This window comes from Chelmon rostratus, chromosome 8 (genome assembly GCF_017976325.1).
Source record: "Chelmon rostratus isolate fCheRos1 chromosome 8, fCheRos1.pri, whole genome shotgun sequence".
NCBI lineage: Eukaryota > Metazoa > Chordata > Actinopteri > Chaetodontiformes > Chaetodontidae > Chelmon > Chelmon rostratus.
This window is the reverse complement of record NC_055665.1, coordinates 6,070,555-6,083,719: the sequence shown is the minus strand read 5'-3', so window position 1 is coordinate 6,083,719 and position 13,165 is coordinate 6,070,555. Positions and strand designations below refer to the sequence as shown.

Genomic DNA, 13,165 nt, shown 5'->3' with positions numbered 1-13,165 from the left:
CATTTATCCACAAACTAACTGACGTTTTTCCTTGCAGTGCACCAAAGTCCTGCATTTAGGTAATCATGTAGCGAGATAAAATTTACAGGAATCGTACGGAACCCGTGAAAAGTTTGGACACACTGCTGGGTTGAAGATGTGTGTGAAGCAGCCAGTTTTACAATTTGTCGCTTCTTTGCAGAAACGTCCATATTTGAAGCTGTCCATATTTGTAGCTCATTGATTCTGCTGATAACAAACTTGTTTGTTGTTGCACTATGTGATGAAGCTCTCTGTCAGTCCTCTGTACTCCTGTGGAAAAATAGGCTCATGTTTCTCACTGCAATCATACATGTCAATATAGTGAACAATTTTTATTAAATGCCTCTGAAGTCTTCACTACATATATGAGTTTGGATGTACATGGATGCAAACCGCAAATTGGCTGGCGGAGGCCTGCAACCACATGGCTCAAACTAATTCTAGTTTCCTGCCTATGTAATTCCATATGTGTTATTTTGTAGTTTTAAAATAAACCATTGACTGTGGAAGTGCAAACTTTTAACTGGTGTGGTAATTCAGCAGTTAAATTAATTAAAAAATGAAATAAAAAGGCTGTTGTCATGCTTGAGGAGTGTGGACTTGTGACCTCTAAACTTCTGGCTATCGCTCTGCATGTCTTTGCCACCTTTTATTTGTTTTAGGTCGTAAGAATAGCACTTAAAAGCATAATCAAAGCTGAGAATTTACAATTTATGCTAAACTGAATGACCATAAAAGGGTTAAATTGCTACCAGGCTTCCAAATGAAGGGAGGTTCTTCTTGGAACAGGGTGGCAGTAGTTTTCCCTCTCCAAACAACTGAATAACAAATATCCTAGCACACAGATTGTTTCTGCTGGAATACGATCGCAAAGGTTTGGTTTCTACTCCAACACACACAAACAGGTCAGTCTTTATTTTATGTTTAAATCATAGAATAACTTTGTTTAAGCCTCATTACATTTGAGCCTGGTCGTGTTGTGCATATGGTCCAGCACTTCTATCAAAGTGAACACATCCTTTTATACAACCAAGTGCTCGCCGAGGTTATTAATGGCTGAAAGTTAGAACTCAAAGGGAGACAAATGAACTTCACAGCAGAGGCAAAGGTGTGTGTCGGGTGCAGGGGCATTTCTCTTAAAATCAATAGTCCAAGATGAGGTAGAACTTTTTGTTCACTGCCTGCAGGTCTGCTCAGATACAACGTGCTCAGGATTTTTTATTGTCATATGCATCTTACATAAGGTCCCTACAGGATCATCAGACCTTATACGCCTGTTTCCATAGGCTGCGCAGCATGCCTTCTGCTCATTAAACTCATCTTTGTGTGTAGAATTTGTGAAGTGCACCTTTAACCTCAGGTACAAGACATAGTGGAATCTGTCCTGTGCACATCAGTCTCAAAGCCCTTAGTTGAGCACCTGCCTCGCCATAAAGTTACCGGTTGAGAAACTGAGCTTACTAGAAAATCACTCAGACTCACTCTCAAAATGAGCATTTCACACTGTTGTGGCTGTGCAGCTGGACAGTGGAGAAAGACGATGTGAAACTGTGGGTTGGGGGGAACCGGAGACAAACCAGTGTTGTTATAGAAGATGTGTAGTTGCTTTGAGTCACCATTTGAATGGCGGCAACCAGAAATGGCCAGCCACTGAGTTTAAGGTTAGTTTATGTTCATTTAAGGTTAAAGAAACAGCAGCCATAACCAGGTTCAGCAGATTATGTCCTCTCTTCTCTCTTTCAGTCCACAGCAGCAGGCAGGATGTCTGTGACCAGGACAGAGGTTGATGGGGTCACTGTGTTCACTGTGACCTCGGACCCCCGGAGTCCTTGTCCTCCACTGTGTCAAATGCTCAAGGGCCTTTGCTACAGCCCTGTGTGCTGTTCTGTGTCTCAGCACCTGAGGAGGGTCCAGGAAACTTCTCAGTTCTCACTTCTGGGGGTGAGTTCTAGCCTGATATGTTTGAAGCTGCTGTGTGAACTTCAGCTTTAAAGTATTTCTATCACTTCATTTTTCCTTTAGTCCCTTTTCTTTCCTCACTCAGTTCTGATTTCAACTTTGACTGAACCATTCAATTAAAAACAAATTGTTGATCTGTTGACTAAATTTTCAAGGCCTCAGTCAAAAGCTGCACATTTTTGTTGTTGCCATGTTACAGTCACATCTTTCTGCACCACAGGGCTGCTCTCTAATTAACTTTAACTGTCACTTGGTAACTGCAGTGATACTGTGCAGCTGTTTGTTGTTGATGCTGTGTTTCCTAATCTACAGGCTCTGCATATTGTCGTTGGGTTGCTCACCATCGGTCTTGGATGCATCCTCTGTAGCAGTGGTGGCGCCACTTGGGTGGGGATGGAGCATACCTTGTTTCCTTTTTGGTTTGGAGGAATGGTGAGGAAGCTTGTTTTAATGTTGACCAAGCACCAACCTCTGGGGCTGAAAAATTAAGCCAAGGCATTGTGCCAAAAACAGCAGTTGGCCACTTGAGGCTGGTTCCAAATGTGAGTCAGTCCCCATAGACTTCCATATTAAAATGCCCAATTTTACAGCAGAAATTAACACGCTTACAGCCTGCTACAAAAACTATTTTTGGATTAGCCGTGAGTTTGGTGGAGTCAGGTGCTGCCAAGATGGTGGCAGCGGGAGACGTTGTCACTGAGCTTCACAACGGCAACCCAGAAACCATGTTTTGTACAGTCAGTGCAGTCTATGGTCCGTACATGGTCTGAGCTCACTCTAAAGTCCGGCTGCAACGAGGCTGTTATGTGTGCATGTGTAAGTCACATTGCAAAACTCCTGATGCAAAGTAAAGCAAATTAAATCAAACATGCAACACTTTTTTGGAGCTTGATATAAAAGGAAAACACTTAAGATTCTACTCTTCCAGGACTAATCTCCAATCTCATATCCCATAATTACATAATAAACTACATTTCGTCAGATTTAAGGGTTTCTGAATCTTTTACATTGCTTAGTTTCCTTTTTGTTCTGGTGACGGGCGACACATAATTGTACATGCAACAACCAAAGCCGGACCCGCTAGTCTCCTACCACAGCCTGAAAATTAAGTTCTGCCAGTTGCTGTTGTTTGGTAAACTGATGGAGTGTGCTGCTTCACCAGAGTACATTCACATGAAGTTTGTGTGTTAGAATGCAAGTTTAAGGATTTTGTGTGTTGTCTTTTCTCTAGTTTATGTTACTTGGTGTTATCAGCATCTTGTCTGAGAAGTGGCCCAGTCCATGTCTGGTGAGAAGTTCATTGTTCACCGTGTAACATCCTCACATTAGCTTTCATTTTATTATCATCTTATTCTTGTTAAATTCAACTAATAAAATGGTTCATGTAGCGTCACATATAGGCACCCTGGCAGGGTTGCAGATCAGATAGTCTGTGACTTTTTACTACTGCCTGGTTTGGATTTGTGTTTGGTTGTACTTTAACCGATATGTCTTGTATTCTAGGTCTTCCTCAATTTGGTTCTGAATCTGCTAGGAGTTGCTGTGGTCATTACAGCCATCGTACTCTACTGCATCAGTATGGCAAACATACACCTGTGGTGGATGTGTCATGAACAAGAATATCCAGAATACACTACGCCAGCTCCGTCCAGTAAGGAGAAGATGATGATGGAGAGGTGTTTGCAGGGCGAGGCACTGACTCTGGTACGTGTAGAAAATGTCATCACAGCAGTCAAAATACAACTTGTACAACTGAAAAGTTACCATCCATGATGATTCTGAAGAACATCTCAACATGAGTTTACAACAGGCTTCACAGAGAACAAAGTAATGAAGAAGAAATGTTAAAGGTGTGTAGGATTTAGGGGCATCTAGCAGTGCGGTAGATACCGAATACCTGAATACAGATCGCCTCACCCCTTTCTGACCAAGTGAGAGCCTGCAGTGGCCACAAAACTTTTGTGAGGCCTTATCTTGTGATTATGATTTCTGCACCTCATAATCACAGTTTACTATCTCATAATTATGAGGTCCAGATCTTGTCATAGGATCAGGTTGGTTATCAGTCATCACTGTCACAAGACAGAGGCATGATGGCACTACCTGATATAATTAGCTTTCATTTCCTCCTTAGTTTGAAACAGTGGGAGATATCAACATTATTATTTGTAAGGTATGTTGTTCCTTGAGTAAATAACCAATCAGAAGTCCTGATGACCTAATGCAGCTATGTTGATGGGCGTGAGATTAAGCAGTAGTATCCTGCACATCTTTGATGGAGAGTTTCTGTATTAGACACTGTTGTATTCTTTCTTTGTTGTTATTGACTGCTGTCTGTAAACCAAATATCCCCTCGAGGACATTAAAGCTCAAATCTAAGAGTGACAACACGATAATCATCACAATTAGTCCGTCAACATGATCTGCTGAGAGTCGCTGTGTTCGTTCAGCAGCAGCTAAACCAGCATGAGATGTTTCATAGATACAAAGTCATCCATCAGAAATGCATCCAAGCTGTCAAAATCCTCCTCAAGTCACAGAATCTGACGGGTCATAAATACGCTGTAACTCATATCATCTCAAAATTAAGAATTCGTAAGTCATAATCATGAGATACAGAAGCCGTAATTTCAAGAGAATGTCTCCTCTTTATTTCCTTTGGTCAGTGAATGTGCTTCTGTAGTAATTACCTGCAGCCTGAAATAAAGTCAAATAGAAATACACAAAAGCTAACACAGTTTTTTGTGTCCCGCCAGATGCTTATGAGAGGCATGAATGCTTTGCTGATTATCCTGTCAGTCCTGGAGCTCTGCGTCATCATCAGCTGTGTCGTGTTGGGGATCAAGGCTCTGGGGAGCAGCGAGAAGAGAGAATACAGGGTAGAGTCTACAAGCTCATATCTTACTGCTGTACCTGTTGTTTAACCAACCTCTAGTTTTCCTTTTTACACCACTTGTTGTTCTGCACTCTGTGAAGAGCTGCACCCAGCGTGAGGCTAGAAATCCAAGCTGAAACAGCCGGTAGTCCTTCTTTGACACCAGTTGCTTCACCGCACACTTCAAATGATGCCGCTGGTGCAAAAAGGATTTTGCGGGAGAAGAACTCAGCTTTCTCAGTCAATACAGCACCTTCAGAGGAATTTAACGCTCCAATTGACTACGTTTACCATCAACACTGATTGGACATCCACACAAAATGTGGCAAATTTTCTCTCTATATGTGAAATTTGCCTAAATTCAGAAGAGAAAAGTGGAACAAAAATGTGGACTACAATCATCCCTGCTGGAAACAGTACAGTCCATGAGTGCATCTCATGTGTGAATATGTGCTGTTCTCAAAGGTTTGAGTATGTCTGCACCTTTTTTATTTGCTTTACTGATATTATTTTTGTCTTTTAGAGCACTGGTGACCCAGAAACCTGCAGAGCAGTGATGGAGGAATTCCCCACTAACCCCACAGCCTAAAGTCTCTGCATTGTGGTACTATAATCCTGTGCATGTGTACCACTGACTGCATTGTAACATTAATGATTTACACAAATTATCAGGTACAGTCTCCAACAAGGTTGCTTAAAAATATTTGTCCTTATATTTTAGAGTATTTTTTAAATTATCTGAACTATATTATATATGCTGCTGTCCATTTCATTCATTCATGTTTATTTTGTTTTTTTTTTTACAATTGTTACCATTTTTTATGATTTTCTATCCAGTAGTGTGTGTGTGTGTGTGTGTGTGTTTGTGTGTGTGTGAACATGTATTACTCATGTATTACTAATGGGACTCACCTGTGTTATGGTGACAAAACACAAGCCCCCATAATGTAAATCAGATGTGGGTTACGGTTTGGTTTAGGTTATGGTTAAGCTCTCCAGGAAATGAATGCAAGTCCATGTAATGTCCCCCAAAAATGATGGAAACACAACTCTGTGTGTGTGTGTGTGTGTGTGTGTGTGTGCGTGTGTGTGCGTAAACTGTGTAAGCTCTTATCTAGTAACAGGACATATTTACCTACGACCCTGTTTCCATAAAAATTGTTTGCCTGTGTAAAACGTAAATAAAAACATTTTACAAAGTGTTCCTAAGACCATGTATTGTGCTCGCAAAATGTTGAACCTTGCTCCATCCTCGCTGTGAACGACTGAGCCTTTCCAGGATGCTCCTTTTATACCTAATCATGATACTATCACCTGTTACCAATCAACCTGTTTACCTGTGGAATGTTCCAAACAGGTGTATTTGGAGCATTCCACGTCTTTCCCAGTCTTTTGTTTTGTTTGCTCCTGTCCCAACTTGTTTGAAACGTGTTGAAACTGCGTCAGAGTCAGAATAAGTAGATATTTACAAAAATCAATGAAGCTGATGAGGTAAATCTTAAATACTGTATATTGTCTTTTTTGTCATTAAATAGTTTTCATTAAAACAAAGGTGGAACAATAGTAACTGCAACAACAAACACAGTAACAAAGTAACATAATATGCTACACCCACTAAGACCCAGAGAAGTCAGCCCTCTCCTCCACCCATGTGGCAACCAGATCCCCCCCCACCCCCCATCCTGCAGTTGCTCTACATCACATAGTACATGGATTCAACGATTTAAAGGAATACAGCAAAGTGCGCTGACATACTGTGCATTATAATGACATACATGTACAAATTCAGGCCAGCAGCTGTTCAACATTACAGTCCTTTCTCTCTATAAATTCTACAAACTGGACCCTTATCTCTCACTGCAGGAAGTGAAATGAATAGTTAATATAACTTAACTGTTAGATAAAGTTTAAGTGCTTTGGCGATGTGGCCTCAAGATCTTTAAACTTCTGGCTCCGGCCCTGCATGACACTTCTTTGTTTTAGGTTGAAGGAATAAATCAAAATCAAACCAGAGTATTTGCAATTCTCTTTGTGTTTAGCTGAATTATCAACAAAGGGTTAATTTTCTCTCAGGCTTCCAGACATAGGGAGGTACTTCCTGGAAGAGGTTCACAGAGTTCCTCCTCTTTTCCGTCTCCAAACAACTGAGAAACAAACGTAGCGACAATCAGCCAGACTTTGTTGAGGAGTACAAACATCTAGATTTTGCTTTTACTCCCAACAGGCAGAAACAGGCAAGACTTTATTCTGTGTTTGATTCATAGATTATGTGTAGTTTACTAAAGCCTGATCACCTTTTATCCAGTCTTCAGTATATGTGGTGCACAGCAATCTAAGTGAATGCATCCATTTTCAAGCCATTCAGTGCTCATGAAGGTTATGAATGGACAAATATTTCAAGTTAGAACTCTTCAGAGTTTAGATTTACTTCCTCACAACTTGTCAGGAGAGAAAAAGTGATGTCTGTCAAGATCAAAACAATCCATGTAAAATCCAAGATGGCGTGTTGGGACTACGGGGCTGCTCAGAGGCACTGCACTCAAGTTCAAGTTCTTTATTGTGACCTGATGTTAGTTTTTAGAAAGCTCCCTCCAGGACTAAACAGCCAAACAAATACACCCTCCATTCAGTGCTCGCTCAGAGACTGCGCCACCCGAATTCACGACTTGCATTGTCAAGAAAACAACACTAAAAACTGGGCTAGCTGACAAAAACAGAAACATGGTGGAATCCAGAGCATCCGCTGCCCGAGATTAGCCTCAATAATTAACATTACACTGGCGAAGATGTGTCATTCCAAAGGAAAGACAGTGAGTTCTGGCTCAGCAAGTAAAACATTTTTATACCAAGTAGGTCAGGTAATATATCTGATGTTACTTATGTTTCATTACTGTCATGGTGTAACACGGGCTCTGTCGTTGTGGATATGGAAGTGGAAGATACAGAACTCACAATGCAACTTGTTTCCCCGTCACTGATTGGCTGGAATAATGTGTCATGTGTCTCATTCCAAGTTTGTAAACGTGGCATTGAGTCTGCTAGAAAGTGAGATTCGCTACGAAAGCGGCCATTTAACACCGTTGTGGGCCGCGTAGCTGCGAACCGGAGAGAGATGATGTGAAACAGCTGGTTGGTGGGAACAGGAAACAAAACAGTGTTGTAGAAGAAGACATGCAGTTGCTTGGAATGGCGGCCGACAGGAAAGGCCAGGCACCGAGTTTAAGGTTGTTTATGGTAGTTTGATTCCACCTGATTCCACCTCTCTTGTCTCTTTCAGTCTACAGCAGCAGGCAGGATGTCTGTGACCATGGCCAAAGCTGATGGGGTCACTGTGTTGACTTTGACCTCTGACCCCGAGAGTGCTTGTCCTCCACTATGTCAAATCCTCAAGGGCCTTTGCTACAGCCCTACGTGCTGCTCTGTGTCTCAGCACCTGAGGAGGGTCCAGAAAACTACTCAGTCTCTCCTGGGGGTGAGTTATATCCTGATATGTTTGAAGCTGCTCTGTGAACTTCAGCTTTAAAGTCTTTCTTTGTTGTTATAAGAGTTTTTGTATCACACAGTCAGGGATCTGTACCTGCCCTCAGGTGATGTTCTGGTTATATTGGATTCAGAAAACGCCATGAAATGATGAGAGAAAGTGGTCCAGTAACAGGTTGTTCTGCACCACAGGGCTGCTCACCTGATGACGGCAGTGATACTGTACAGCTGTTCATACTGTGTTTCCTCCTCCACAGGCTCTGCACATTATCGTTGGGTTGCTCAACATCGGCCTTGGAGCGATCCTCTATGATGCTGAAATATATCCTTTTTGGTTGGGAGGAACGGTGAGCGAGTGTTATTTAATGATCTTTTTCTTTGCAAAATTCACCTGTCTCTCCCAGAGCTGGTGAAGACAAATGCAACTTCACTGAGGCTGTTCAGTTGGTTCCAGGAGATCCACCGTATAGGTCTTCTGTTGTTGGCTTTTACCAACTTGTGGTACACATGATTTGAGGTGGCTGAATATTAGTCCTTTCCTGTCTATGTTAGGGGTTTCAAACTCAGTGAAGAGGCCATCTTCAAAGATAAAAATGAATTTGCGTGTCAGATAAGCAGAGGCACAGGCATGACTTTTCTACTGGGTTGATCCAGTGACTCTATTGAAGTGGCAAAAATTTAACATTTGAAGGTAACCTAGTTTCCCTCCTGGCACTTCAAAAATACAAAGATACTGAAAATACGTGTAAATTTGAGTGTTTTTGTGGAAGAATGGAAGTTTAAAGGTTTTGTTTTTTGTCTGTTCTCCAGTTTATCTTTTTTGGCATCGTGAGCATCTTGTCTGAGAAGTGCCCCAGTCCATGTCTGGTGAGTAGTTCAGCTTTATCCTCATGTCATCTCTCTTTTCATTATCATTTTATTTTTGTTTTATTTCAAGACTACAATAAAACAAATAAAATAAAATGCAGAATTTTTGTTTGGTACATGTATTGTCACAAATCCCTCGACAATATACACACCTGCATTGTCCCACATGTATACAGTATGTATTTGCATTGGAGAGGGCAGAATATAGTGTTTGACAGAGTTGCAGAACAGAGTTGTTCTTAAAGTTAACACCATCCATTCCACTGCAAACCTCTCAGAGTGAAGGGGTGAGACAGTCTGTGACTTTTTAATTCCATGAGTATGCTGTTTATTGCCTGCAGTGGTTTTGCATTTGGTTGTGTTTAAACTGACCTGTCCTTTTATTTTAGGTCTTCCTCAATGTGTTCCTGAATCTGGCAGGAGTTGGTTTTGCCATTGCAGCCATTATACTCTACAGCATCAACATAGCCCTCTTAAGTTTTTGGTGGATGTGTGATAATGATTACAGTTCAGGATACGATACACCATCTCCTCAAGAGGACATCGTGATGGAGAAATGCTTGGAGGCCAAAGCAATGATTCTGGTAAGTGTGGAAAATGTCACCTCAGCTCAGCTCACCTCATAAATATGAGATAAAGAAGTCATAAATATGAGATAATATCCTCATTTTATTTACTTTGATTAATAAATGTGCTTCCGTAATAATAACTCGCAGCCTGAAATAAAAACTTGAAGGCAGTGGGTCATTTTAAAGTTAACAGTTTTTTGTGTCCCACCAGATGCTTCAGACCGGCGTCATTGGTGTGCTGATCGTCCTGTCGGTCCTGGAGCTCTGCGTCGCCATCAGCTCTGCCGTGTTGGGGATCAAAGCTCTGAAGAGCAGTGAGAAGAGAGAAAACAAGGTAGAGTCTGCAGACTCATGTCTCACTGTTGGAAGTGTTGTTTATTCAGGAAATGCTGACTGAACACAAATGCTCCGGTTCTTCCTCCTTTGTGTTTGAGTGTTTATGTTTTGAACATCTGGTCGTAGTTTTACTTCTAACTTTTCGGACTCCACTTTTCAAACTTTAAATTGTCCCCTTAGTTCCGTGCCAGCCAGAACAGGAAGTAAATTATTGTCATTTTAGCTGGTTTCTGCCATATATGATGTACATAAATCAAGGATGGGATTAAAGGAATAGACATTTTGGGAAAGAAGTGCTGCTTGGCTAGCTGCTTCTCCCTGTTTTAAGTCCTCATGCTAAAATGCAGCTTTAGATTTAGCGTACAGGCATGAGAGTGGTATTAATCTTCTCATATAACTCTCGGTGAGAAAGTGAACAAGTTTGTGGCAATATTTCTTAAGAAAGAATCTTACAATCTGCCAGTATAGACATGAACACGTAATTTTAATAAAAAATTGATTTCCTGGAGTTCACTGCCAAATTGTATTTTCCTCTTAATATTGTGAAGATTAAGATGCCGAAATATCAAGAGGATACAAAAATGTAGATTACAATCACCCCTGCTGGAAACAATTATTCATGCTTGTATGTAAGTTATGTGCTATGGCTGCACCTTTTATGTGCTTTTCTGATATTATTTTTCTCTTTTAGAGCACTGATGACCCAGAAAAATACAAACAACTGCTGGAGGAAGTCACCACTAACCCTCCAGCCTAAATGAAAGTCTCTGCTTTACTATCATATGTTACTAGAACTCCATTGACTGTATGAACTGTAACGTCAATGATTTAAACAAATTCAGATGGTTCGATCTCTGTCCGTCTTTTCCTACAAAGGTTGCTTAGAAATATTTGCACCAAATATTTTTGAGTATTTTTGGTAATATTCTGCACTATATTATCTATGCTGCTGTCCATTTCATTCTCTGTTTTTTTAAATTGTTTCTGTTTATTATGATTTTCTATCCAGTAATGTGCCTTACAGTCACTGTGTTTGTAGGTAAGAGGGAAGTTCATACGTGTGTGACATTGATGGACTGATGGGGATGATTTTAAATTTTAATTTGAAAATGAATTGCATGAAACATTTGACTGTTACATATTTAATTGTTTTTTGTATTTCTGCCATCTGTTTAATAAGCAGTTGTGCTCTTTGTGTACACATAGGAGCGATCACTACAAAGAGAAGCTGAAGTGTGAGGTGAAGACGATTTCTGTCGTTTGTAAATCATTATATTCCTATTTTTATAGATGCTGTTTCTGGCTAAAATGAAAGTTAAATAAAATGATTACAGCGAGTCTGCTCAGTCGTGTTAGTCCAGCTGAACATCCTGTTATTTTACCTGTTGTGAAAATAACATACTGCATGTGTGTGCTGTTACTGCTGATTCACTGCAATGTCCTAAAGTCTTACCCAGTGGTGGTAATAAGTACGTTAACTCAAATACTGAAGTACAGGTTTGAAGCACTTTATGTGACTGTTTCTTTTGTACACCTGCTTTATTTCAAAGGGAAATATTGTAATTTTTACTCCACTACATTTGTTTGCGAACCAATTACCAGTTACTTTGCATATTTTGCAAAAATAGAAAAACATTAACAGCTTGCTCAGACACTTGTTCAGAGTTATTCAAAGAATCTCTCTTTTATCAAGGTATTTTAATCTGGATGGAACCTTAAAGATTAATTTTCTTCTCAACCAGCTTTCATCACAAATCAGCTAATTTTTAAAGACTTTTCAAACGCAAATTTTCGTCTTTAGTGCAGCAGCCTTATTCTTTCCTGTTTCAAGATGCAGACCCTGTTTTCTTTAACATTTTTCATTTAAAATAAATTTTTCATTTAAAATAAAACAGTATTATGACTGACCAGGATAGCATAATGAATGGTTGAACTCTGAACATTAGCTTTTCTGTGTTTTTGCTCCTATAATAACAGCTTGGTGTCTGAGTTTCATACAATAGCCATTTAGCTCATTTTCACTAAGGACATCTGTTGAAGACTAAAATATTATGTGAGCCCATTGACTAAAATAGTCTCTAATTTTTTTTTCTCCACACCATCACTTTATCACAGAATGTCTAAGGGAGGACGATGATATGAAGTGCAGTATATGCAGTCTACTCTTTATGGTTTGTTGTTGGCCACTCTCCGGTTCCGTAGTTGCACAGACAGTTTTCCTGTACAGACTTCATGAATGGAGACTCCCGACAAACATGGGCGTGGCTTTGCCGGACGTAGCAGGGCACACGTCAGAGCTCCGTGACCGTCTCAGCCCAGTGCACGTTCTAAATTCTAAATTCTGGGTTTTAATTAGCACGATCCAGTAGAATGTCTTATCATCTGCCGTGAGATCAAATTTACCGGCTGGCTGGACGATGAGAATAAAATGCACAGTTGTATTGTAGGCTACTTTATCAATAATCTGTCTGACCATGTGACTGCACCTTTGTAAGAATGTAGAATCCTGAATTATTTTGGTTTGAATGAGAATTTGGACTGAGTGGTTGAGCATGGGCTTTGAGCATGGGCTAGTTGCATTTCTAAAGCTTGGAAAGACGAACTACTAGACTAAATAATAACCGTTTTTATGCGCTCTGTTTATTTGACGCATGTCAAATATGAAGTTATACAAAATATATTATTCATGTTTTCTTACAATTTGTACATTTGCTCTCACATGTATGTATAGTCTGCCTTGTAAACCCGTTTGGGCTGGGCATCTGAGTAAGATACCCACACTGATATCAGAATACAGACCTGAGCTGAGTAAGATAATTGTTGCTGGAGATAATTTAGTCTATACATGTCAGTATATTTTAGCTCTGTCTAGTTGAAAATGTTACCCAGTATAAAGTTGTAATGGTCGACTTGAGAATTTATCAGCTAAAAGTCATTTGAAATGTGCAGGGAAGTATAACGAGCAAAAATCTCAGCGTGTTTGTATCGATTATTACAAAAAATACATATAAAACCCAAAATAAACACAAAGACATAATTTCTGCTTAAACTACAATTA

At 40.1% G+C, this 13,165-nt stretch overlaps 2 protein-coding genes across 2 annotated transcripts; both read left to right on the top strand.

Moving 5' to 3' along the window:
• The first annotated feature begins 839 nt into the window (after positions 1–839).
• On the top strand, positions 840–6,037 carry LOC121609883. The gene is made up of 7 exons (XM_041941633.1): positions 840–926; positions 1,765–1,962; positions 2,293–2,412; positions 3,212–3,268; positions 3,484–3,684; positions 4,737–4,859; positions 5,379–6,037. The coding sequence occupies exons 2-7, from the start codon at positions 1,783–1,785 to the stop codon at positions 5,442–5,444; spliced, it is 747 nt and encodes a 248-aa protein (XP_041797567.1). The 5' UTR covers positions 840–926; positions 1,765–1,782; the 3' UTR covers positions 5,445–6,037.
• Positions 6,038–6,968: 931 nt separating this feature from the next.
• On the top strand, positions 6,969–11,445 carry LOC121609885 (transmembrane protein 176B-like). The gene is made up of 7 exons (XM_041941639.1): positions 6,969–7,089; positions 8,133–8,327; positions 8,593–8,682; positions 9,146–9,202; positions 9,592–9,786; positions 9,983–10,105; positions 10,799–11,445. Exons 2-7 carry the CDS (start codon positions 8,151–8,153, stop codon positions 10,862–10,864), a joined length of 708 nt encoding a protein of 235 aa, XP_041797573.1. The 5' UTR covers positions 6,969–7,089; positions 8,133–8,150; the 3' UTR covers positions 10,865–11,445.
• The last annotated feature ends 1,720 nt before the right edge of the window (positions 11,446–13,165 follow it).